Below are 26866 nucleotides of genomic sequence, written 5' to 3' on the forward strand. Positions count from 1 at the left end.
ACATAAAAGAAAGATAAAAGGAAAAAAGAGAGCAAAAACACTGAATTCTTAATGACCTCATTTACCTCTTTAGTAAATAGGGCTTCTAATTCCTGTTCATCCAGAAAGCCATCATTATTGACATCTAAAGTTACCAATGCAAAAAATTGATTTTAATGCCTTAGAAAATAATTAAAATGCAACTATATACAAATGGTTTGCAAAACTAGTACTGACATGAAACATCAATATGCTACAGAAAATGGTCTCCTTTTTTTACGGAGCCTCAGATGAGTTCAACTGATAACAATTCACTATTTATTTATAATTCATCATAGTTTTTTTAGAAAAACATATCTTGAAATTTTTTTCCAAAAATATAAAGTAAAGCAATATGCTGTAAGAGTAAAAATAAAATAAATTTTAACATTATAGCATAAAGCTTTAATAGTCAAAGAAATACTTCATTTTACAGAGAATCTTGTTATAAGTCACATGACTCAACAGTAAAAGCAGATATAAAGATACAACTACTAACCTAAAATATTTTATACTGCAGATCAGCAATAAAGACTATTATATTAGGCTAGAGAAAAACTCTAAACATTTACTAACAATAAGACTCAATAGCAGACCTTGGCAGAAATCAATTAAGAGTAAGGCAACTATAATTTTTCAAACGACAGATAAAAATATTAATATTTGTATCAGATTTATTACCATGTAATTTGAAAAATGTCTTGGGGTCAAAGTCATTAGGATCCAATCCATCGGTCTCTTCCCATACCTCTTTTAGTTGATCTTTGCTTCCCTGTAAATCAATAAAAAAAAATAAACCTCTCAGAAGATAATCTGTGGACATTATCAAAGTAACATATAAACTTGAGAAACTTTAGGGAATTAAGCATCAAGATTTAAATACTAATAACATGATAAAATTCTACTATCTGGTACAAAGAAGTATTTTCATCTAATCGTGGTTTCATAAAGTCATAATCCTTACTGGATGATTAACTTTGGGATGATTTTCATGCTTTTTCTTCATTTCTTCAAATTTAGATTCTTCTTCTTTTCTCTTTTCTTCACTCAGTGTTTTTAAATATTCTCTCCTTTCATGTTCCTTCATCATTTCATATTTTTTAAATTCTTCATGTCGAGTCTTATCATAGTGTTCCAGGTCACTTGTAGCCTATATTAAAATATTTAAATTAAATAAAAAGATGTGGTTGAAAAATATAAATAAAGCCATTCTTGTATTTTGCATGTTTCCTAACAGAAAGTAGTACAGAAGGACCAAAAATACTGGACTCCTTTTTTTAAACTCTACAATTTTATTTTAGTCATAATTATTACCAGAAACGTAGGCATTCAAAGAACCTAAAAGTTTAGACGGTTCCTCATAAGCAAGTAATCTACAAGTTGATTTGAAAAAGAAGGAAGGGACTGTAACAAATCCATACAATATAAAAAACTAGATTGGTTTCTAAACACTTAATTAAATCTAATAGCACCAAAACAAGAACATCTAGTTTGATAACTCTGTGCAGTACAATGTGAGAGGTATATAAACTCCTATCTAAAATCCTTGAGACCAGATGCGTTTCCAACTTTTCTACCAACTATTTGACAAGGGAACCAAGAATTCTCAATGGAGAAAAGACAGTCTCTTCAATAAATGGTGCTGGGGAAACTGGATAGTCACATGTAAAAGAATGAAACTAAACCCCTGTCTTACACCACTCACAAAACTTAACTCAAAGTAAATTGAAGATTTAAATGTAAGACCTGAAAGCATAAAACCCTAGAAGAAAATATAGGGGAAAGGCTTCTTGACATGGATCTTGGCAATGATTTTTTAAAAATAATATACCTAAAGTACAGACAACAAAATAAAAAATAAGTGAGATTACATGAAATTAAAAAGCTTCTGCACAGCAAAAGAAACAATAAATAAAATGAAAAGACAACCTATGGAATGGGAGAAAATATCTGCAAATCATCTATCGAATAAAGGGCTAATATCTAAAATATATAAACACATAACTCAAGAGCGAAAAAACAAATAATCCAATTTAAAAACGAGCAAAAGAACTGAACAGACATTTTTCCAAAGATATTCAAATGGCCCACAGGTATGTGAAAAGGTACTCGACATCACTAATCATTAGGAAAATGCAAATCAAAACCACAATGATATATTACCTCATACCCCTTAGAATGGCTATTTAAAAAAAAAAAGATAAATGCTGGTGAGGATATGGCGAAAAGGGAACCCTCATGCACTGTTGGTGGGAATGTAAATTGGTGCAGCCACTATGAAAAACAGCGTGGAGGTTCCTCAAACAATTAAAAATGTAACTACCCTATGATCCAACAATTCTACCACTGGGTATATACCCAAAGGAAACAAAATTATTAATTATGTCAGAGAGACATGCACACCCACGTTCACTGCAACATTGTTTACAAGAGCCAAGAGATGGAAACAACCTAAGTGTCCATCATCAGATGCATGGACAAAGAAAATGTGGTATGTGTGTATATATATAAAATGAAATATTATTCAGCTATAAAAAGAAGGAAATCCTGCCATTTGTGCCAACACAGATGGACCCTTAAGGCATGTAATGCTAAGTGAAATAAGTCAGACAATGATAAATACTGTATGGTCTCACTTATATGTGGAATCCTAAAAAAAAAACTAATCACAGAAAAAGAAATAAAATTTATGATTACCAGAGGCAGAGGTGGGGGTGGGTGAAGGTGGTCATAAGGTACAAACTTCCAGTCATAAGATAAATAAATCCTGGGGATATAATATACAACACGATGACTGCAGCTAACAATATGTATTGTGTACTTGAAAGTTGCTAAAAGCGTAGATACTAAAAGAAGTTATCACAAGAAAAAATTTTTGTAACTATATGAGGTAATAGATGTTAACTGAACTTATTTTGGTAATTATTTTGCAATATATATGTATGTGAAGTCATTATGTTGTATACCTTAAACTTAAACAGTGTTGTATGTCAATTATATCTCCATAAAACTAGAAGCAAAAAAATAAAACAAAAAAGAATTTTCTAGATTTTAGAAAGGGAATATGGTACATATACCACATTATGGAATATCCCTGTGGAGTCTATAATCAAAAAGATTAGTACTTCTTTAGCAAAATCTATGAATACTCACTAAGTAGAGTAAATAATAACTATAAATAGACAGGGTAGTTCAAGTCAGATTTTAGTTTTTAGTTTTTTGAATTTTGTAGTCGTGGGTAAGAGATTACAGACCTGTATGTTCAAATTCTTATGTATACTACAAAGGTTAAGCTGTCTCCCTCTAAATATATTCTAGAAAGTATGTAAAAGTTATATTTCCACTTCATTGAATTTACTTGTCAAATTACAAAACCTCAAAGGCACAACAAAGACAGTATTTTTTGGAATTATTCTCACCGCTTTGATTAGCATATCTAAATCCATAGATTCGAACTTGTCAGGATTCATGTGGTTTAGGTGATCAAATTGTTTTAGAAGAGCATGATGGTCTATGCCTGTATCTGAAAGAAAATGAGAAAACTATAAATGATAAATTACAAGAAGCTAGAAAAATTAATATCAATAATATATAATAAGCATTCATATTTAATCCTATAGGATTTTATAATCCAAAGTTTTAGATCAAGTGTTCATATTTCCTTTTAGAATACTGTACATATTATTATTCTAGACAAAGGTAATGTCCTTGAATTCAGAATGGAATACAATTTAATGTGTACATTTTAATGTTATTTCTAGAAAGACTAGTTATCTATCAGTATAATTAATGGCAAAGACTTTTTATCATAAAACTACCAAATTCCCTACTTTTCACTAGATAAATTCTAATATACTGCCCTCATCAAAGGTCTAAGTAGAATTTCTAAAAAGAATTGCTCTAAAATTTATATGAAAGAATTCTTTGTATGCTGCTCCTATAAATATTTTAGACAATAAAAGTCTAATTCAGGTAAATTCATTTGAATAAAGACTTATTTTTAAAGAAACATCAATTGTTTTTCTTTGTAAAAAATTTTTTTAAAAAACAAGCTACAGCTGTATATTGTAGTTGATTGGATGGAGTGATTCTGGACTCTCAGTTGTATTATAGAACTGAATGTAGGTATGTGTGTTGATTTGTTAGAAGTCAGGATTTACATATATAAGCATGTACATTTCATGTGTATATACATGTGTGCACATAGGTACCTTTACATATATATACATAATGTGTTTGCATGTATATGTGTATAGACATGCATGTATTTCCTACCTCTGACTGATGAAAGTGCCAGGAAGAAAATATATTCCAGAAGCAATGAGCACAGCTAGTGCCTGCCCTTGGTCTGTAATATCATTTCCCACTAAAAAGAACCAGAAATGCTCAGAGAAATGGCTGGTTCCAGGACTAGGCAAGGTAGGTGCAAGATGAGCCTGAAACATTTTGTTACATCAGAAAGTAAGAAGCTGCTAAATTTAGTTCAACTAAGCTTTCACTGAATTGTTAGTATGGCAATGTACTACGAGTTTTACTTATGAAGAAAATATTTGTTATAAGGCTTATCCTAAAGGATATAGCAAGACAGTGAAATATATGAAAAGATGTTAACCTCAAAATAAAAAGAAAAAATATATATATTACAACTTCACTAGTATACCATTTAACAGCATGGCAAAACTAAAGTTTGAAGATACATATATACATACTCACAGCAAGGCTGTGAGAAATTATTGCTAGAGGGAATGCATATTGATATGGCCTCTATGGAGGTGGAAATATCTATCAAAATTACAAATAATCTTTTGCTTTAACAATTTCACTGTGGAGAACTTTCCCTACAGGTTGTCTTCCACAGATAAACAGTGATATAGGTACAAGAGTGTTCACTAGAAATAACCCAAATGTCCATCAACAGGGGCCTGGTTAAATAAATTATGGTATCTCCATATAATGGAAATCTATGCAGCTGTTAAAAAAAAAAAATGATGATGGTCCCTATGTACTAATACAGAAAGATTGTTAAAAGAAAAGTACAAGTCAAAAAATGTGTATTGTATACTATCTTTTATCTAAAAAGAGAGGGAAATAAGAACTTTTATTTGTATTTGCCTATATATGATAATAAAGAAATTCAGGAAGGATGGTGTTAAAGGGCAGTGGATGGTGGGAACTGGCAGAGTACAAAAATATAAGGGAGTTTTTTGCTATATAGCTTCTTAAACTTTCTGGGTTTAAACCATGTGAATGTATTGCTATTTTAAAAGCTACAGCCCCCTACCCAATTAAAATCCTTTAAACTTCTTCAGATTATTAGAAATTTCAACGTAAATTCTGAATCAATGAGAAAATATTCATAAGTTTTCTAAGCATATCAGATTGCTTTCTTTAGATAATGAAATTCAGTCTCTATCTTGGAATAAAGAAAATATTGCCAAGATTAAGGAAATGGAGGTAGTCTAAGGGGAAAGAAATCTCAAAACATCTTAGGCTTGGCTTCAAGGACAGAATTACTTTGTGTGTCTGGCCAACTGAAGTAGTAAGAGCTCAATTTATCTCTTATTGATATCCTTAATTTCAGGATTATGAATATTTGGTACTTGTTTTCTAAGGGAATTTAATGCTCTACATAGCATTTCTCTGATATAATCCATTGACCAGAGATACATGTTTAAAATGCAGATTTTAAATCAGAATATCTGGAGGTGAGAGCTAGTAATCTGCATTTTTAACTAGATTCCCCAGGTGGTTCTCATGCAATCTGAAGTTTAAGAACTATTCCACCAAGGGTAAATGTTCAGATTCTATTAATGACAAGGCACCATGCAAATAACCAACCTATGGAGGCAAGTCACAAGGACATAGGAGCCAGCCTGATGGGTCTTCCATCTGCCAAATATGGTCCCTTGATTCTGATTCACTATTAGAATACCCATTCCAAGATAATAAAGTAATTCACCTATGTTGTCACCTAATGCTTTCATGGTATTATTTTCTCCACTTAAGTTTTTTATTTATTTGAACTTATCCTGATGTATACAAGATGAAAAACTAACTGTACCTTTTTTCAAATGGCTACCCAATTGTACCAACATTATTATTTTTCAATCTGTTGTTATCCCACTAAAAATAAGATACCATCTTTGATTCAAATTAAATTCTATGTGTATTTAATTTTACTTCTGGAATTTCCATTCTGTTCCACTGAACTTTCTACTTATATGCCAAAAACATATAGTTCTAATAACTGAGACTTAGTGATATATTTTAATATTTAATATATCTAGCCCTTTATAGGTCTTCTTTTTTGGATGTATGTAGCTTTTCTTGCTCGTTTCTTTTCTTATCTAAACTTTAAAATTAACTTGGCTAGTACCAGGAAAAAAGTACTCCTCCAGGACTATTTTACATTTTTCGTCTATATGTCTTCCACATTTCTTAATAGGTTTACATGGGTATTTTACCTTTGTTGGTATTGTAAATGGAGTCTTTTCTTCCATTATATCTTCTAACTAGCTGTTGTTTGCACATATGAGAAATATTGATTTCTCCAAATTGTTTACCTTGATAAATTTTCCTGTTGTTTATATTGTTTTTCAGACAATAACTTTGGGTTTTCCAAATATATAATTATATCATTGCAAACAGAGATGGTTTTATCACCTCCTTTCCAACTACTTCACTTCCAATTTTTTCATTTGTATGATTTTGGCTAGTACATCCAATAAAATGTTAATTAGTAGTGGTAGTAGTAGTCATCAGTTGTCTTGTTTCTGATTTTAGTTACAATTCATCCTTGTATTTCCCCACTAAGTATGATGTGGCTCAGTTGAACATATCTGATCATGTATAGAAATATCTATTGATTACTATTTTATTACTTTTTTAAATTAAGAAGGGATGTTAAATTTTATCAACTATCTTTCTGTGTATATGGAGATAAGCCTATGAATTATAAGATTACTTTCTTTACCAAATCTTCACATTTAAAAAAATCTACTTCAGAGCTATTTAATCTTCTCAAGGTCTAAAATTAAAAGAATATGGGAGAACGAATAGGCAGAGCACAGAGGATTTTCAGGGCAGTGAAATTACTCTGTATGATGCTATCATAGTAAATACATGCCATTGTAAATTTGTCCAAATGTGTAGGATGTATAACACCAAGAGTGAACTCTAATGTAAAATATGGACTTTGGGTGATTATGATGTGTCAGTGTAGGTTCATCATTTGTAACAAATGTACACTCTAGTGACAGATGTTGGTAATAGGGGAGGCTATGCATGTTTGAGAGCAAGGGGGAAATAGGAAATCTCTGTACCTTCCCCTCAATTCTGCTGTGAACTGTATATTGCTCTAAAATATTAAGTCTTAATTTAAAAAAAAAAAACACAAGCTTCAAAGATTTATTCCAGTTTATCATTTGTCCTTTGACTTCATGATTTCCTTTGTCACACTCAAATAATTTTCCCTTATTTCTAGTCATATGATGGTTTATAGTATTAGAGTTTCTAATATTAAGTCAACCTTGCACTCTTGAAATAAATCCACCTATGATATAGAATTCTTTTGACATACAATAATTTTGGTTTTGACAACAATACATTATAAGAGTGTGGAAGCTTTCCTTCTTTTTCTGTGCTCTGGAACAGTTTAAATAGCATTGACAATCTGCTCTTTAATGGTTTGATAGAATTCCCTTTGACACTGTCCTGGTGTTTTTTGTGGAGCTAGCTCTCTGACGGTTTTTCTATTTCATCTGTGGAATTTCTCCCTCTGCTATCTTTTGATTTGCTTTGGTGTGATTTCTCCTCTTTTAATTCAGTGGCTTAATTCATTACTTTTCATTCTTCTTTTTTATTGATGTAATGAAGGCTAATCATTTTGATTTTTTGAATGATGCGAATGTATTACCTATTCGAAAAATTAAATTCTAAAAATTAAGAAAAGCCAAATCAATACTGGCTTGACTAGAAGAACATGGCACGTGCTAACGCAAACTGACCTCAACAACCAAATATTGAAATTTTTCTACCTTTTATTTCGTACTTACCTTGAAGGGAATCCAATTTAGCTTTAATTAGCATTCTTAACCTTCCTACTTCTTGCCTTTTCAATTCATCTAGTTTTGTCCTCACATGGTGACTTACTAAATCCAGCTCTTTGCTTAGCTTTCCACTCTGTTGACAAAAGAGTAAGTAATTTTACTAATTACATTGCATTTTTAGAACAGATACATATATTAAAAATAGGGTTATAACAAAATAGTGATAGATACTTTTGACTAATTCAGATAAATTTGATATTACAAAAGCATTTCTTTTAGAAAGTTCTCAATATGTAACTCTAAAATCAAGATGTCTAAAAGGAGTGAAAAAAGCCTAATTAAAGCACAAAGGAGAAATTCAAAAAGTAACGTGAATTGTAAAATGGCACAGCCATTTGAGAAAACAATTTGGCAGTTCCTCAAACACAGAGTTACCATATGACCCAGCAATTCCATTTCTAAGTATATACCTAAAGAATTGAGAGAAATTTTCACATAAAAACTTATGCATGAGTGTTCACAGTGGCATTATTCATATTAGCCCCAAAAGTAGAAATAACTCAAATGTCTATACAATGGAATATTACTCAGCTATAAAAAGTAATGAGTGTACTAATATATGCTATAACATGATGAACCTTGAAAATTTATGTCTTCATTCATTATGCCAAGTCAAAGATGACAGACATAAAAGGCCATATATTACATGATTCCATTCATATGAATTGTCCTGAATAGACAAATCCATAGAGATAGAAAATAGATTAATGGTTGCGAGGGGCTGGGGAGAGGAAGAAATAAAGAATGATTGCTTAATGGGTACAGGGTTTCTTTTGGGGACAAATGAAATTGTTCTAAAATTAGATAGTGGTGATGGTTACATGATTCTGTGGATAAACTAAAAACCACTGAATTGTATATTTTAAAGGGGCAAATTTTATAGTATGTGAATTAAATTTCAATAAAGTTATTTTTTAAAGTAACTTCGCTTTAGTCATCCTATATATAAATAACTTTTCAAAATTCATCTTTTTTAGGTTTTCTTTTTTGACTACTTTTTTCATCAATAAGTGATTAGATATATGTTCCAAAATTTAAGAAACAAAATAGCTGGTAGTTTACTTTCTCTTGTTTATAAACATGTTTGCAATCACAAACTGCAAGCCTTGCTAGCGATCAGGCAGACAAACCTTTTAGGACTGAGTCAGTGGGGCCCACTGAGGAAGGCAAGGAAAAGAAACCCCAACGAAAGAATGTTCAGAGAAGAAGAAAGAGAACAAGGAGCATATGCTGTTATAGAAGCAAAAAGAGTTTTTTCTATTCAAGGAGAGAACAGTCATTATTATTAGATAAAACAATGTTTCTCAAAGTTTGGTCTCCGAGTGGAAATATTTGTGTCACCTGAGAACTTCAGAAATACAAGCCCTAGACTTCCTGAATCAGAAAGTCTGAAGGTCGGGTCCAGAAATCTGTGTTTTAACAAGCCCTAAAATCTGAGAACCATTGAGCTAAAATAAAAGAGTTAAATAAGAAAAGGAATGAAAAGTGTTTGCTGGATTTGACAATTAAGAAGTCACTGACAACCCTTCACAAAAAAGTACATTTAGTGAAGTGGTGCAAGCAAAGCCATCTTTCCAGTTAGCAGTGTTTGGGAGGTGAAGAGATGTAGTATGATTCCCCTTTCAACATGCTTGTGGAAAAAAGAAAGGATAAATTCTAACTTTTCTTCTCCAGTTTTTCCTGAGACAAGAGTCTTTGCTAAGCTATTTGTAATAATTCTATTGGCCTGGGTTTTATTGTTTATTTTTACTCATTTCTTTTTCATTGAATAATTGTTAACTTACTTTATTTTGTCCCTCTCCACTCTCCAACAAGTAATAGGAATTGACTGCGAAAGGAAGACAGTTATAAAAGAATTCCCTATACCAAACCAGGAAGCTTGTTGTCTTCTTTTCCCTGATTATCACTATTATCCACATTTTATGTGACCCTCAAACAAAGCTCTTAATCCTAATTTAAATAGGTAAGAGATATTGAAAGTTCTACTTTAAATATCATTCACCCCAGGAAATTAATTCCACAGATCAAAGTAATTCTTCAAAGGAAACACACGATTATTCTAAAGGCAATTCAGGGGAATTACTAGCATAATGCTTTCCCCCCAGAACAGTTCATAGCCTCCAAGAGGAGAGCTGTGAACTAAGAGGCACACACAGGCATTAATGGTTGCCACAACATGATGCGGCTCAGTCTTTCAAAGGCCCCGGAGCACAGACAGAGACAAAAAGAAGAAGGATGTTTGACCAAGAAAAGTTCTTTCAAAGTTCTCTAATTCTGATTCCAGAAACAGGCGAGATTTTTTTTTAGGAAAGTTAAAAAGAAACAAAATAACATAAGCAAACAAAACTATCTTGAGAGGTATAACTTAAAGTTTAAAATTAAATGATTGGATTTTTTTTTTCTACTGCTGACTCTAAGGTAAACCCAACTAAACTGATTCATTGCCCTTAAAGGATGCTAAGTGATATAAGTCAGACATAAAAAGTTAAGAACCATATGATTTCACTTATATGTGGGATATAAAACTGATAGCAACAAACGAACAAGGCAAAGACTCATGGACAGGGACAGTAGTTTAGTGGTAAGCGGGAAGGGGAGGAGGTGGATAAGGGTCAGGGAGGTCAAATATGTGGCGACAGAAGAAAATTTAACTTTGCGTGGTGAACGCACAATGAAATATATATATGACCTATTATTGAATTGTACACTTGAAACCTATATAATTTTATTAACCAATGTCACCCCATAAATTTAATTTAAAAAAATAATCTCTTGTGTCAGAACTTTACAACTCTTTTTTTTTTTTATTATGAGTACTAAGGAGATGTCTAGGGCTAGGATTATATCTAATAGGGTCCTTAGGAAGGAGGCAAATAGTTAAAGCTTTCCATAAGATATGGCCCATTACCTCTTCTATGAATCTGAACCTGATTAAAAGAGAACAAAACCTATTCTAACCCTTTGGATAGCTTCCTACTGTCCTCACATCATGATCCGAGCCCCTTAACATGATGTTCAAGGCCTTCTGCCCTCTAGCCCATGACTCTTTCCAAATTCATCTTTTAGCCAATCATGGCCTTCACGTCCCAGACTAGATTCCAGCAACAGTTCCTATTTCTAGTGTCTGGTATATCTCCTGTCTCTGTAACCTTGTACCTTGGCCTAGGATGCCTCCCAGTCTCTTTCCTTTTCTCAGACACATCTTTAAGCACTGGCATAATATCCACCAAAAATGACTTCCCACCTTCCCCCACTGCTTCATACTGAATTATGTGTCCATCCTCTGTATATCCAAAATATATTATATACTCATCATATATTCATCCTAATAATCGTTTTCTGGGTATTATTCTCCCTTGAGAGTTCTTTAAGGGCTGGAAGTGAATTTCATCTGTGTATCCCCAGTACTTAGCTCAGTGTGTGACATGTTAAAATATTTGTTAAATAATTATTTAATTACATTTACCTTTATTTCCTCTATGTCTGCTTTCTGGAGCTTTTCTCTGAAATGATTATCTGTTTCCAGCACATCAATTACTTGCTTGAGATATTCATCATAATAAAGTCCAGTATCCTTCAAATTAAGAAACAAACAATAATGCTTCTAAAAGTTTTTCCTTCCCTGCATCTAAAGATCTCAATTCTAAAGAAAGAAAAAAAAGGAAAAGAAATGTCTAACAAAATGGCATTGAGACATATCTACTTTGATAGTTTAGACAAAGTAAAAAGCTCAAATGAAGAGTTTCAGAAATCATGTTTTACTGTTACATAAAGGTAGATTTTCTGCACAGCTTAAACAATGAAAACTTTAATAATATTGCTTTTACCCCATTGTTACCTGTCTCTCCTCATTGCTGTCTGTCTCCCCTTTGAATATAATACAATGTTTTCTTGGCTGGTCAGCTCTACATTGGAAATGTATTATGATAAATTCTTCTATGTAATATCTAATATACTAACTACATTAAATAAACATTGGCTACTATTAAACAACATATGCTTATCCAATACTCTTTTCAATGCTATTTCAGAAATAGTTTCTAAATGTCCAATTTTGTAACTAATAAATATTAACAATAATTTAGTTAAGGTTCTTGCCACAAGGTTATCTTTATCATTTCACTTACTGGTGGTTCTATCTTTGCACTGTCCACAGGCTGAGCATTTTTTACTTTTGTCTTGTCTATGTCTATAGGCACAGCTTCAAGAACAATAAGTAGACATAAAACCAAGAGAAAACAATATTGTAGTAGGATGGTCCTCCACCTCATCTGAAATAGATATAATTATAGTAAGGTCCTGTAAAGATGTTTTCACACTATATGTACATGCATTCCCAAGCCACATTAATAATATATGCAATTTCATGAAATTGATATAACAAAAGAATTGTACGAAATGTATTAAAAACAGATTATAACATAAAAACTAATGCTTAAGACAGATCACCAAAGAAAATCAGGGAAAAAATGCTTTTCGGCTAAAATTAAAAAGACAAGGAAACAAACTTTTAAAGTTTATATAGTATAAGAAAACATTTGGTAAATTATAAAAGCTTCAAATAAAGATGGCAATGAGAGACTCAAAATTTTTAAAAATAAATAGCCCAAATTTAAGAAAGGGAGATGTAAGGAAAAACTACATATTTTTTCTAAATTAAAACATTAGAGAGCCAAAATTATTTCTAGATATGATATTTAATTAGCTTCAACTTAATTTTGAAAATAAGGTGCTCTATGAACATAAGTTAATTAAAAGAGATGAATAACTGGTTACAAATATGCTCTTAACCTTATTAAACATTATTTTATCATAGCCAATGATCATTTGCCAAAATTCACTTTGGTCAATAATTTTTCAAATAAATAGGTCAATAAAATATCAAGCAGGATATAACAAGGTTGAAACAAACAAGGAGCAACTACTTCTGGTCCCACAATATGATCCAAATTTTGCTTATTCAAACAGTTTCCACTCCATAAGGATCTTAGCTCCAGAGGATCTACTAAAGAATTAAAATGAATAGAAACTTCATATTTAATTGATTTTATACATATAGACTCATGTTAGGGTTCAAGTTAAGAATAATGATCTAACTATCATTCTGGGAAATGCATTAACTCAGTCTCAAAATCTTAGATGGCCATGGATTTTTTTTTTAAATAACATGTCTTTATCCACAGAACACAATTTGGAAAAGAGTACATTATCTCATTTTCACCACAACCCTAGGTAGTATATAGGGCAGTGACTCATTTTACGATGAAGAAATTTTTAATTAAAATGATTCATTCACAGAGCACTTTCAAAATTACTAGAACTTACATTTTAGTGCTATTTCTAGTATATCAAATTTTTAACATCTTTCTTGAGGTACAATTCACGTAAAATTCACCCATTTAAGATATGAGATGTGTTTTTTCTGTTAAGATGTTTCTCAAACTTCAGTTTTCAAACCTTAAGAATCAAATCACCTGAGAGCTTGTCCAAAATGCAAATTCTCTGGCGGCACCCAAGACAGCTCCAATCAGAATCTCTGGGATGTGGCCCAGAAATCTGTTTTAATAAACTTTCCAGGTAAGACCTACCTATGTATGCTCAAGGCCAAGAGTCACTCTTCTCTAGGACACTAGTTCCTCAACATGATGGTTGTCGAGTTAATGTTTTTTCATGATGAAATATATGGAAGCCGTTGGCTCAGTGAAGATAAATAGGTTTTCATTTTTGCAAGACTTTCAGAACTTGTGATAGGCACTATGCATTATGAATCTCTAAAGAAGGATGGTTTCTCCATAGAATGTCTTTCCACCGTGAATTCCTACAATTCCTCTTCTCACAATTATTTTTTATGGTAACAAAAGTTTATTTCTCATTCATGTTTCATGCCCACTGCAGGTATATTTTGTTTTTTTTTTTCTGAGATATAATTCACATGCCATAAAACTTACCCTTTTAAATTACACAGTTCAGTGGTTTTTGGTGTATAATTACTACTACCCAATTAGAACATTTTCATCACACTGAAAAGGAACCACATATCCATTAGCAGTCATTCCCCACTCCCCCATTCTCTCAGCCCCTGGTAAACATTAACCTACTTTTAGTGTGTATAGCTTTACTTATTCTGGAATTTTCATAAAAATGGAATCATATAATATGTGGCCTTTTATATCTGGCTTTCTTTTCACTTAGCATTATGTTCTCAAGATTCAACCATGTTGCAACATGAATCAATATCTCATTTTTTTCTTACAGCTGAATAAGATACTCCATTGTATGGATATATCACATTTTATTTATCAATTCATCAATTGATGGACATTTGGATTGTTTCTACTTCTGGCTCGTATAAATAATGCTACTACGAACATTTGGGTTCAAGTTATTGGTTAACATGTTTTCAGTTCTTTTGGTTACATACCTATGAATAGAATTGCTGGGTCAATTTGGTAACTCCATGTTTAACATTTTGAGGAACTGCCACACTGTTTTCCATAACAGCAGAACCACCAGCAATATATAAGGGTTCCAATTTCTCCACATCCTCACCCACATGTGTTATTGTCTATCTTTTTTATTATAGCCAACCTACTGGGTGTGAAGTGATATCTCATTGTGATTTTGATTCTCATTTCATTGGCTAATGATGTTGAATATCTTTTCACATATTTATTAGCTACACCTTTTACCTTTTTTAAAAAAAATTAATTTAAAAGTATCATTGAGTTAGTTGTTTTCTAAAAAAAAAAAACAAACTCTGAATAGAAACTTTTGTTTACCTTTGCAAGTCCCATGTTGCACTGCAAACAGACTGGCCAGATGACCATTAAAAAGGATAATAGTTTAAAGTGTAATCATTGTTGAAAAGCTCAAATTAAGACTTAAACTGCTCAAATCAATTTTAATGTCTTCTACACACATTTCTGGAGCTTAATTGTGTCTCCATGGTTCCTAATATATGAATAATTGTAAAAATGTTTGATTCAGGAACCCAGGCTTGCCCAGAAAAAAAATATTTGAATAGTCTTCTTATGATATGCACACATAAAGTCAACTCATTTATGTACCTCTGTAACTTCATTCTGAAGACCTCTACAGGAACTGTGACTATCCCTTAATATGAGCTACCCAAAGTTTAAAAGAATCTTTCACATAGACTCCTCCCCTCCAACCTGCATTATCTCTAATGTCCCTTAGGCCCTTTGCCCACCATACAACACACATAAGCAATTAATAAGCAATTCTGTCTAAGCAACTGGCAGCTATGTCACATATTTTAAAATACACTTTTTTAAAATAGGGTTCACCTTTACTTCATCACACAATAGAAGCCTGAGAGTAATAAAAGTAAACTACAATTAAATCCAGTTTTGGAAGTGGAATTGCTTGACTAATTTGTCACTTCACTCTCACTCTTCTGCTAAGTCTACCAGAAATAAGAAGGCAAGTCAAAAGAGAAAAGTGTGTGTGTGTGTGTGTGTGTGTGTGTGTGCTGACAGCATCTCAAAGTGACAAAAAGTCTTTGCACACCTACTCTAAAACACTGGCTGAATTTATAGTTCATAAACTTTTAATTGGGCCCCGGGCTTGTTATAAATAGCAATAAAAACCATCTATTGAGTGTTTACTATGTACCAAGCAGCATGTTAAGCTTTTTTTTATATTAACTAATTTAATTCTTAATTCTGTAAAATATATATATATAATTATCCTCAATCTAAAGTATAGAAAACTCAGACATATCAATTAAAAACTTGATCTAGGTCACCTAGGAGTAAGTCATAAAGCCAGATTTTGGAACTAGAAGTGACAGACTCCAAAGCCTGTGTCTGTTTTTAAGCAGTGGTTCTCAAAGTGTGGTCCCTGGGCAGGCAGCATCAACATCACTCAATTTGCTAGAAATGCAAATTCACAAGCCTAACTCCAGACATTCTAAATCAGAGAATCTTTGAGGGGGGAAGGGTACGGGGAGAAGGGGGATACAATACGTATTAACAAGCTCTACTGGTGATTACACGATTCATGCTGCCATTTGAAAACACAGCTTTCCTTTGCTCTATTATTCATGAACCTCCTCCACACAATGGGAGACAAAGAGAATGCTTATCTGAAAAGGAAATTTAAATCCTCAAGGAAAAGAAAAACAGGAATGTACTTAAGAAAAGTAAGGCAAAATTACATTTAGGTCTATATTCGAAGTCCAGCTGCACCACTCACTTGCTATGTGATCACAGGTCAGTCAATTAACTTTCCCGGCTTGTTCCCTCATTTTTTTAAATTATGGATTTTTTTGAAAAAAGGAGAACTTAACTAGATCTCAATGTTCTTTAAGCTCTTAAATTCAATTATCGATTTAGTCTTTTGAATAAATTATAGATCTTTTCTGTTACATTATCAGAAATACTAATAAAATTGATTGCATTTATACTAATTATATGAAATTGAGTTACATGATTTATAAATGTCTTCAAATTAAATATTGTTTATCAGTCATCTCAAAATTACATTGGTAGAGCAAGTAGAAGATCTGGGTGCTGGGATACAAAAAATATAAAAATCAACTATCAAAGAAAGTTCCTATCTAGATATAATAAAAATGAAGAAAAGCCAGGACTGTTTCACACTGTGAATACAGAGTATGAGATGTTGTGCCCTTTAATCAAACTTAAACATCTTGCTTCTATGGAAGGAATAAGTTCCTCTTTGATTTTAAGTTTGGAGATTGACAGACTTGCATTTCATTCAAGCTGGATTTGTTTTTAACTTCTGCAGGAAGGAGATAGTGAACTATGACTGCCTTTTCAAAACCAAAACCAGTTTCACTTCTTAATAATTTTAGAGGAAAAAAGACGGAGTGTTCCAGGAGATACTTATACTTGTTTGTTTCAAAATCCAATACAACAGAATTAATTAATAACAAATACAACCAGATGCAAAAGAACACATATTTTATGATTCTATTTATATCAGATATCCAGAATACACAAATCCATAGAGAAAGTGGATTAATGGTTGCTTAGGGCTTCTGGTGAGGGAAGGAGGGAATGAGAAATAACTCCTAATAGGTATTGGGCTCCTTTTGGGGTAACTAAAATGTTCTCAAAATAGATAGTGATAGGTGCACAACCTTGTGAATATACTAAAAGCTCCTGAATTGTACACTTTAAAAGGGTAAATTTTATGAAATGAAGTAATGAAAAATAGAGCAAAAATTCTGACCTTATAAAATAAAATGTGGGCATAAAAAAGGAATAAATGCAATTTACAAACCATCATTAACCTATAGGAATATAGAAGTATAGAACTAGTCATACTCTATAACTTTTCAAAATTATCCAGTTTTTATCTTCTTAATGATTTTTGTCTGCTTGTACTATCATTACTACAAAGTAAGTTATAATCTTGCAGTATAAATATTTTGAGGCTATGTTGTTAAATGTACACAAATTTAAGATTTTCTAGTTTTCTGGTGGCTTTAATCTTTTATCACATTTGAGTGACCTTTATGCCCCAATTTGCCTTAAGGTCTATTTTATTTGATAGTAATATAGCTAAACCAGTTTTCTTTTGATTAATGTGTGAATACAAACACGTACACACACACATTTCTTTTTCATCCAATCTAATAACCTCTGTCTTCTAAGTGGAGTATTTTCTCCATTTGTATTTGATCAAATTACTGAAAATGTCCATAATCAATTCCAAGATGCACAATTCCTCAGTTTAACGTCTTAGAAATCAGAGAACGTTTTTCAGTTGATGGAATATTAAAACTGTGGTTGATCAAGTGGCGATAGCAACACAATCTTTATTGTCTACACATGCAGGAACTTTAACATAGCTATTCTTATTGCCATAACTTCAGATTGTGTTTTTACATTGTTGGTACTTCACAAGTTGAGTTTAGTTACCATTTTAAATGTCTTCAAAAGATTAAATTACAATTTGGCACTGAAATGAAAAGTTATTTTGTAAACATAGTAATGTAGCAGCTGACATTCATGAAATAAATATTTGATGTTAAAGGAATAACATCATCTTTACATTTTCTTGCAAAATAACTGAGTGCTTTACCTGACTTTAGATAGAAAGATACCCAAGAGTAGACAAAGCTGTGTTACATTTTGTTATTGAGATGGAACAAGATACCCATGATTCACGCATCATTAAGGCAAATGTCGATTTGTCAGAAACTTCCTACTAACATTGAACAAAAGTTGCATAACTTCCATGTAATTTGAGGAAAAAAGGAAGCTGCATTTAGTCAATAGGAAATGCTGACAAAATCCTGATGTTCTCTTACATGCCTCAAAACGATACACTAATGCTAAAGGTGCCAGAGACCGATATCCTGAGAATGGATTAGGAAATAGTATATCACTATAACACTATCATAAATGCTTATGGCTAAAAGTTACTGCCATATTAAATTTTAAACTACAAAATAATTTCCCAAAAATGTTATTGTATGCAAAAAAGGCGGGGAGGAGTGGCAGGGAATGGATGATGGCTGAGCTAAAGGATGGCTGGCTAAATCTGGTCTGAACGTCCTTCATGACCTGCCAAGTGTATTAGTTTAGTTCTTGATGCCTTCTAAAGACGTGTATCTAAATATTTAAAGAATAAGTTGCCTGAAAAGTAACAACTTGATGTTAATCCTCATGCCATGTCTAGACAACTAGAAAACCTCAGCATTTCAGCCAACAAACCATTGAAGGAGAAGTTGAGGAAAGATGATGATCTTAAAAATGTCCATTGTCATCTTTTGAAAGGCACTAGCATCAAAGCTTGCAAAATGAGTGTCAGAGGCTTGGAACAAAATTCTAGGCAAAGAGGCTTGAAGAAATTTTCAGAAGAAAATCACCCTCACTCCTCATAGTAGGAAGAACAATTCTTTGTGGAAAAACATTGACATTGACAGGTCCGAACCAAGGAAGCGTTTTAAAAGAATGAGACTATGAATGTGATAAAGTCTTAGAAATACCTTAATAAATTTATTTAACTTGTAATTTATGTATGCAAAAAATGATGTGAGAAAAATCTGTACATCTAACTGAATCTAAAGAAGCACTTTCATTAAACATAAAATGAAATTGTAAGTGATAAAGCATAGTGTCATGATTTAATTGGCAGCTTCGTTCTACATGGTATATAATGACATGTCTTTATGTCAAGGAAATATCGCATCTTGAGTTTTAAATGTACCATTTTCTTTTGGGCTTTCTATTATCCTGCCTCTTTAATATTTAATTCTTCTCTTTTCTTGCCTTTTTGTCTTGTTTTGTTTTTGCTTGATAGAGAATTTTTTAAACACTTCCCACCACTAGTTTCTAATCTTTTAGCGTTTGTTCTAGAAATAATTAGGACAACTAACTTACTGAAGGCTAAAGTTAAGTAAAATATTTACTCTACTCCTTAATAAGGATTCAATAAATGTTAACTGTTGTCATAAAAGAAATGGAAAATGTTCTAGCACATTAGGTAGAAAAGTAATGACATAAAAATCTTTTTAAATACCAACATAATGTCAAATGTGTCAGAGAAGGGTTTACAGATTTTCATAAACCCGACAATATACAAATAAATGTCCATACAAAAGGAGAGATGAAGGATAAGGACAGGCAATCGGAATGGGAGACTATCTTACTTTTTTTCCATTATCGGGTCGGTAAGAATGATTTTCTCCTGTCTTTTACCACCCTCTTCTTCCATAAGAACAGAGATCTAAAGAGGAGACACTGGGCTGAACTAGGCTGAAACAGTAGTCTGATCCAAACCAGAATGATTAGAAATTCCAAATCAAGCAGTGATCTCAAGACTGCATGGAAAGCACTGATCCCAAGAGTAGTGAAGCCTCGAGCAAAATTACAGAGGAAGCAGAGTTCTTAAGCCTCTTCTAGCATTCAATAGGTACAAAATGATTTACCTAAATTTCCAGGTCCTAAAAGAAAGCTTATCTCTCTTCTCCTGTCTCCACCAAATCAAAACTCCCATTCATACATAGAGGCAGATCTCTTAACTATTGATTCATACCAGTAGCTATCTAGATTAAGTTTACTTAGTGGGTAGGTGGGTGGGAAGAGGTATGTATCAGATAGTTTCCTGTTTTGAATGTAGGGAGAGATATCTTGGAAGTGTTTAAAAAGAATGGTCATGAGTGAGAAGGGTGAAGACTACAGAAAACTGAAACTAGTTTATCTCTTTCGTTATGATAGTCTCTCTTCCTCCCTTAACCTTCTTCTTTTACTCCTCTTCTTTTTAAATTTAAGGCTGAATCGAAGTACATTTTCTTTCATCTGTTCTATGTATTTATTAATTTAACAAATATTTATTAAGTACCCACTATGTACCAAATTTTATGCTGGATACAAAAGTACGTGAGATAGACATAATCCCTACCCTTGTAGGACTTTCAATCTAGTATGGAAGGCAGCCTATTAAATAAGCAGTTGTAATTGGAAAAAAGCTGTTTACAAAACGATGCATATCATGATCTTTTTTCTGTTAATTAGCAAATATCTAAAGGCATTACAATTGCATTCGGCAAATAATGCTAAATGTCTCTTAAAAACAAAACTAGGCCATTTTTATACTTATAAGCCTCCTGATTATTCTATTTATTTGGGGTCAATGGTTCTACATTGGAGAAAAAAGAAATTGAAGTACTAGAAGCAAAAGAATTACTATACTTTGCCCCTAGTTACACAAAGAAAAATTCAAAATCTTGCAAAAACACAAATATACACCATAGAAATAAAATTTTTATTTGCTCCTAATCATCCTTCTAATGTCCCTAAAAGGGCGAATGAATCCTTAGATTGTTTCCCCCTCTAATTTCCATTCCCTGAATTTTCATTTCCTTTTCTTGAAACTATTTTAAGTCACTTTCTTCACAGATATAGTTAGTGGCTACTGAACCATTTCATATGACAAGTATAGGGTATGTTCACATAATATTAACAAAGAAAAATCTGGAATGAAATAAAATATTGTTATACTAAGTTAAGCAAGGACTAGTAGTTAATAAAGAAGAAATTTCAAGATAAGTAAGAGTTAAGTGGTTAAAAAAAAACACAACTTCTAAATAATAAGGAAGGCAAAAGTGGGCCTCATGTGACCATACTGAACTTAAATGTATCTTGAAATGGATTATACCTTTCAATGTAAATTTACTTTCTGATTATTTGTTATGTGATACCCTTATCTGTCTTTTTAGTGCCTTACATAAAGCAAGTGGCTCAAAAAACGTTAGCTCTTCTTTAAAACATCCATAAATTACACAACAAACATCTATTAGCATTTATGGGTAATTTGAAAAGATAACCAGAATAAATACCCAACCGAGACAGAAAGGCTTCTACAGTAAATTATGGGATAAAGGTTAAAAAAATAAATAAATAAAAAAGAAAGAAAGAAAGAAAAACACAATTTATTAGATGAAAGTTATTTCCTTCTGGACAAGGTCAAATTAAGGTTCTGCCGTGGCAAAGTACTGTAAGTTTCTGTAAGTGGTTATCGTAGTTTACAGTTCTCAGAGATGAAAGAGAAAAAGATCCATACTATGGCAGAGACTTCGATTTGCCTGCCAATATCCAAATCTTCCCTTCCTTCTCAATAACAAAAGCCAATTTTATTCAGGGCAGCCATGCATCCAGCTACATTTTCCGGTTTTTCTGGTAGCCTGAGTTTTGGTTCAGAATGTCACCTTAAAAGAACAGGATACATCCTTGTCTTTGCCTCACTGCCTGGAATTTGGCTATGATAATTAGAGCTCTCACAGCTATCTTGGACTACAAGGACCAGGGCCACACCTTAGGAATAGCAAATAAAAGAACTGGAAAAAGCTTAGGTCCTTGACGACTTTATGAAGCTATAACACCTAATATAGACAGCCTACTTCAAGAATTATTTCACATGAGAAAATAAATATTGTGTGTTTAAGCCATCATTAAGTCCAGTTTTGTTTTTTTTGCTTTCTTAACTGATCACTTACCTTCAGCTAGGTAAAGAATTTTTATCTCCTTTTTACAGACGAGACAACTGAGAACTAGAGAGGTGAGATGACCAGCACAATATCAAATTTGTGAAGAGGTAGGTCTTATCTCCAAGCTCAATGCTTTTCACTGATTCTTAACAGGGTCTTGGCTCCAAGCTCAATGCTTTTTCTCTGACTCTTAACAGGTTCTAAATGTAAAAAAATTAAATGAAAACATTAAATATAAACATAAATTTAGCCTTATTACAGTGGTAATGGCACATGATAGTGTGCGCATTTGTCATAGCTTGTGAAAAAAGTACCAAGTTTTTATGGTGTGGAAGAAGACTAAATTATACCATATTCCAGCACTGAGGGGAGAAAGATATATTAAACAGAATAGAAGACCAGAATAAACAAGATATTGATTCGTTGTACCCAGGTTTACCATATTGCTCCCCTTTCAAATAAATAAGAAGAATTCCGACTAAAAGCTTATTTTGCTCAGCAATAAGACATCAAGATAAAATGTTGTTTTTCCATTAAATCCTTAACTGGAATCTTTCTTTATCCTTACCACCACTTTTAAAAATTAACCTTGGCCCCAGCCTCAGTCAGAGATCAGTAATAAAGCAAAACATGTCAAACTCTTTTTTGAAACCCCACTACCTAACTGTAAAATACAAAGACAGTTAGCTCACATGCAAACTCACTGGTGAACACAATCAATTATTTCTAAGCAGTATGTAAGAAAATAAGCAAATAAAATATCTCCATATTATAAGAATATATATATTTCTTTCTTTTTATGGTAAAATTACTATAAAATCATATAAGCAGGAGAGTGATCATATGCATGTTATATGTGGGAAAGGCATATGGCCTTTATCAACACAGTATGGTCAAAAATAAACAAACAGCAGATTGAATCCTAACCACTCTCATTTATTAGAAAGCTACTTGCCTCTCTGAGTCTCAATTTTCCTATCTATAAAACTGAACTGATACGTCTTCATAAGTTTTTGATCAGATGAAAATGAGAATGAATACAACATGAGTAGCACAGTACATAGCAAAAGTAAATGCTCAATAAATAGTAATGCCTTTCCTGTCTTAAAAATGAAAGTTATATATCGAAATAATGAAAATCTGTTCTGCAAACACCCAAATTTGTAAACCTTAAAAAGCAATAAACCAGTTTGACATATAACCTTTAAATGTCAGTTTTTAAAGGGCCAGTTTAGAGCTCTCCTTTGAGCATTGCCACAACTAAAGTCCTGATGCGGCTATGGTACAATGAAAGAATACATCCAACAAAAGAGGAGCACGATCTCTTCCTCCCTGGCATTAAAACAGAGCTTCACAAGAGGCCCAGGTTTCCTTCTGCAAGACAGTGCCCTGAGCCAAGAAACCTAAGTTACTTCATCTAACTGTTGATGTCATAATTCTAACAGTGAAAAGGAGTGGGGTGGAGAAAACTAAATGGCTTCCAAGTTTCTTGACGGCAGCAATGACAAGGACAACTGGTAACCTGATATTTGACTCCAGTTTTCCCCCTGAAAATGAGAGTCAATGAGAAAGCGAAGTTCAAAATAAAATGACATGTATGACCAGCTGAGCTGAACTTCAATCCTGCCCTGTGTCAAAACATTAGTGTAGATGTTAGTGTCTCTGATGTTCGTAGCTGTAGAAAAGGACATCAATCAAATAAACCATTATATGGCCTTTTTTTCCACTTAACAATCAGTTACAGTATCCTTGATAATAGGCTTATAAAAAGTAGATACTGTTGTTCTTCTGTATCACTCAATTAAAAATTTATTAAAATTACAATGTCTTCATTATTTATACATACTTACTTCAGGTAACTAAAACACAATATGTCAAAAAACTGCCAAAAATGGAAGCATGCAACTGCTGTCTCAATCGGAGAATTCTGGGACCTGAAATGATCTTAGAAGTGGTTTGATTCAGACCCTACTTTTATAAAAGTTTATAAAACACAGGAAAGTTAACTGATTTGGCCATAATCATTTGGGAGAGCCAAGAATCTGGCCATCAAATTCTAATTAAATATACTTTTCATCATATCATGGTGAGTTGTTTTTTTTAAATTTTAGATTGAAGATCATTAAACTGAGGGGGGTTTTTTTCCAAATGAATTATTTGAAATTGTTAGAAGTCTTTTTTTAAGGCTATAAATTAATTGCATGTATTAAACATAAAAATAATAAATTTCCCTTTCTAGACCTTCGATTATTTAGAAAAAAATTAATCACCTATCATGCCAAATATAGTCAACACAATGAACAATGCTTAAAAGATTTATCTACTTTAAGGATTATTTTCAATACATTTTAAAATCCTTCACTTGATTCTTCCAGCTACTCAACACTTACAAGGGTATTTTGTCCACCTAAAGCATTCAAAGGGTCCTTTAAAAGTGGAAGACAATTTAAATATTATTTGAAATAACACAAAATTGGTTTGGTATATCTATAGAGATATATGCAACATATGCCAAGACAAAAAGACACTGGTATTAATCATGTTATTGATACTTTATATTAGTGCCCATAATCAATAACTAGTGTTTTGAAAGCTACCCTCATTGCCTTAATTGTGCATTTCATATTAACTGGTCTTTACAGACCACAAACCAACTTGATAAAAAGCATACTGAAAGGGTATATACAAAATGTGTGATATGAACAATAAGTATCTCAGGAGATCAGAGAAAGGTAAACATAAGAGGACCGAGCCTTGCAAGATGGGTAAGATTAGCATAGATGCTGGAGAACAGTATGAGTAACCAAACACAAGGAGACAGAAATTAATTTTTCACTCATACTAGAAAATTGGACCAGATCATGGAGTTTACAGACCAAGATGAAAAAGAGAAGTTTCCATGTTCACTCTAATAACAATGGTGATATTATTTGAAATTTCATTTCTAATTCTAAATGTCCATGTTTGTTAATTTGTTTAAAGTCTTGACTCTATTAACTGGGGTAATGTTTGTTGAAACATCTGTTTGTTCAACATTTGTTGAACTTGTTCAAGTTTTATAAAACACAAACTCACACTCAGATTAAATATGGATGAATCCTAGGACAATATCTATACAGGGCACGATGCATGCTAAAATCTGGATATTGTCTGATGCTAATTATTTAACAGAATTCACCAGGGAAGGCCTTAAGAAACAAAAAATTTTAATAGGTTGTAAAAGAAGCTGTGGGTATTCTGATCTAAAGCTATTATACCACTAGGCATGCCACTTTTAAAGAATTCCTTAAGGCAAATCTCATTAATTCTTTCAATTCTTATAGGGAAAGTCCACAATCTCCTTCAAACAAAATTGTCTATTAGAAATATTTGCATTTAACCTCGCCCTCTCTCCACCTTTTTTAAAACAAGGTGTTCGTTTGGTTTTCATATTCATCCATGGATTTAAAAGTCTTAACAAAAGGCATAGATGGCAGCACTTACTTATTCAATTGTGTAAAATGTACATTATCCAATTTAGGAGTTTAGTGGACAGCACCAGCCACATCAATAACCACATTTGTTCACCGAGTTTCCACTTAGCAGGTGCAACAAGAAAGTGCCATCTTTCTCATACTCTGAAACCGAAAGAGCTCATCGCAAACCCAATGATTTGTCACTTAAGGGAAAACAATATCACAACTGACACGAACTTTCTCCCCTCCTTAGTATTAGGGGTTGCCGGCTTAACAGAACGGGCAGAAAAGCAGGATTCACCGGCCTAGCTTTGCTCTGCGGCGCAGGGGGTAGTAAGCATCAGCTGGGAATTGGTGGGTACACCCTCCTCACTAGTTGGCCCCTCCCTCACCCATCGACCTGCCAAGGCCAGATTGGAATCCCGCCGGAGTCTCGGTCTTACACCCACCCCCGCTTGCTCCCAGTCAAGAGCCGGCCACCCTCGACCCCTCAAAAAGCTTAGATCCCCTGCAGCGAGTGGAGCGGCAGAAGGGACCCCGCGCCCCATGCTCAAGCTGGAAGCCCCCTCCCACCCGTGCCGGCCCACTGTGCGGCCCCCGCCATCCTCATTGCCCAGGCCGGGCTGGCAAAGACCTGAGCCTTATCTCAGAACCCGCCCCAACCCTCCGCCGTACTGATCTGCATCCAGCATAGGGTCACCGCCCTTACCTAGCCCCAGTCTCGGCGCGCGAGGTTCTGCCAGCTGAATGCCTGCAACGCACGGACCTGTCTCTCCAAATCCCTGCCCGCAGCTTTGCTCTGTACCTCTGCCCACCGCGCGCTCCCGCCTCCTCGCTGCCATGGCGACAGTCCCCGCCCCTAGGCAGCCGCTAATTGGTCTGACTGGGATCACGGAAGATGCTGATTGGTGGGAGCGGAGATGAGACCGCGCCGGCGGGCTGGGAGGTGGACCGCTTGGAACGCGAACGCGAAGAAGCCTGGGGGAGTCTGAGCCAAGAGGGACGTGGCGCTCTGCGACGCGGGCGGAGAAGCCGCGCCCCTTCCTTCTTTTAGCTTTCACCAAGCTTGTAGAGCAGGATTTGGCCGGGTGAAGTGCTGCCCGGGATCCGGGCCCCAAAGATCGCTTCTCCCTTGGCTGCTGGCCTGCGCTGGCAGCCCCCAGACAGGTCAGAGACGTGTTCTCAGGCCCATTTTCACCCATAGGCCTCGCTAGTGCCTAATACCCCCAGGCCTCCTCCATTGCTAGACTTAACTCGTGTTTCCAGCTTTACCCAGCCATCCCCCTTATGCTGGGCCCTCG

At 33.7% G+C, this 26866-nt stretch overlaps 1 protein-coding gene across 2 annotated transcripts in view; it reads right to left on the minus strand.

Annotated features, from left to right (window-relative positions):
- The window catches only part of NUCB2 (nucleobindin 2), a 46126-nt gene extending 19722 nt beyond the window's left edge, over positions 1-26404 (minus strand). For both annotated transcript variants that reach the window (XR_005650400.1, XM_039851470.1), the window contains exons 1-9: positions 26275-26404; positions 22120-22310; positions 12254-12397; positions 11593-11700; positions 8073-8199; positions 3438-3541; positions 983-1168; positions 700-790; positions 66-124 (exon numbers count right to left, since the gene is read on the minus strand). Coding sequence is in view for 1 of the 2 variants with exons in the window: in XM_039851470.1 (XP_039707404.1) it covers positions 66-124; positions 700-790; positions 983-1168; positions 3438-3541; positions 8073-8199; positions 11593-11700; positions 12254-12397 (819 nt within the window). In the remaining variant the exon portion in view is untranslated. The remainder of the gene's footprint in view (positions 1-65; positions 125-699; positions 791-982; positions 1169-3437; positions 3542-8072; positions 8200-11592; positions 11701-12253; positions 12398-22119; positions 22311-26274) is intronic.
- Positions 26405-26866: the final 462 nt, after the last annotated feature.

This window comes from Pteropus medius, unplaced genomic scaffold (genome assembly GCF_902729225.1).
Source record: "Pteropus medius unplaced genomic scaffold, Ma_sr-lr_union100, whole genome shotgun sequence".
In the NCBI taxonomy this organism is placed as follows: domain Eukaryota; kingdom Metazoa; phylum Chordata; class Mammalia; order Chiroptera; family Pteropodidae; genus Pteropus; species Pteropus medius.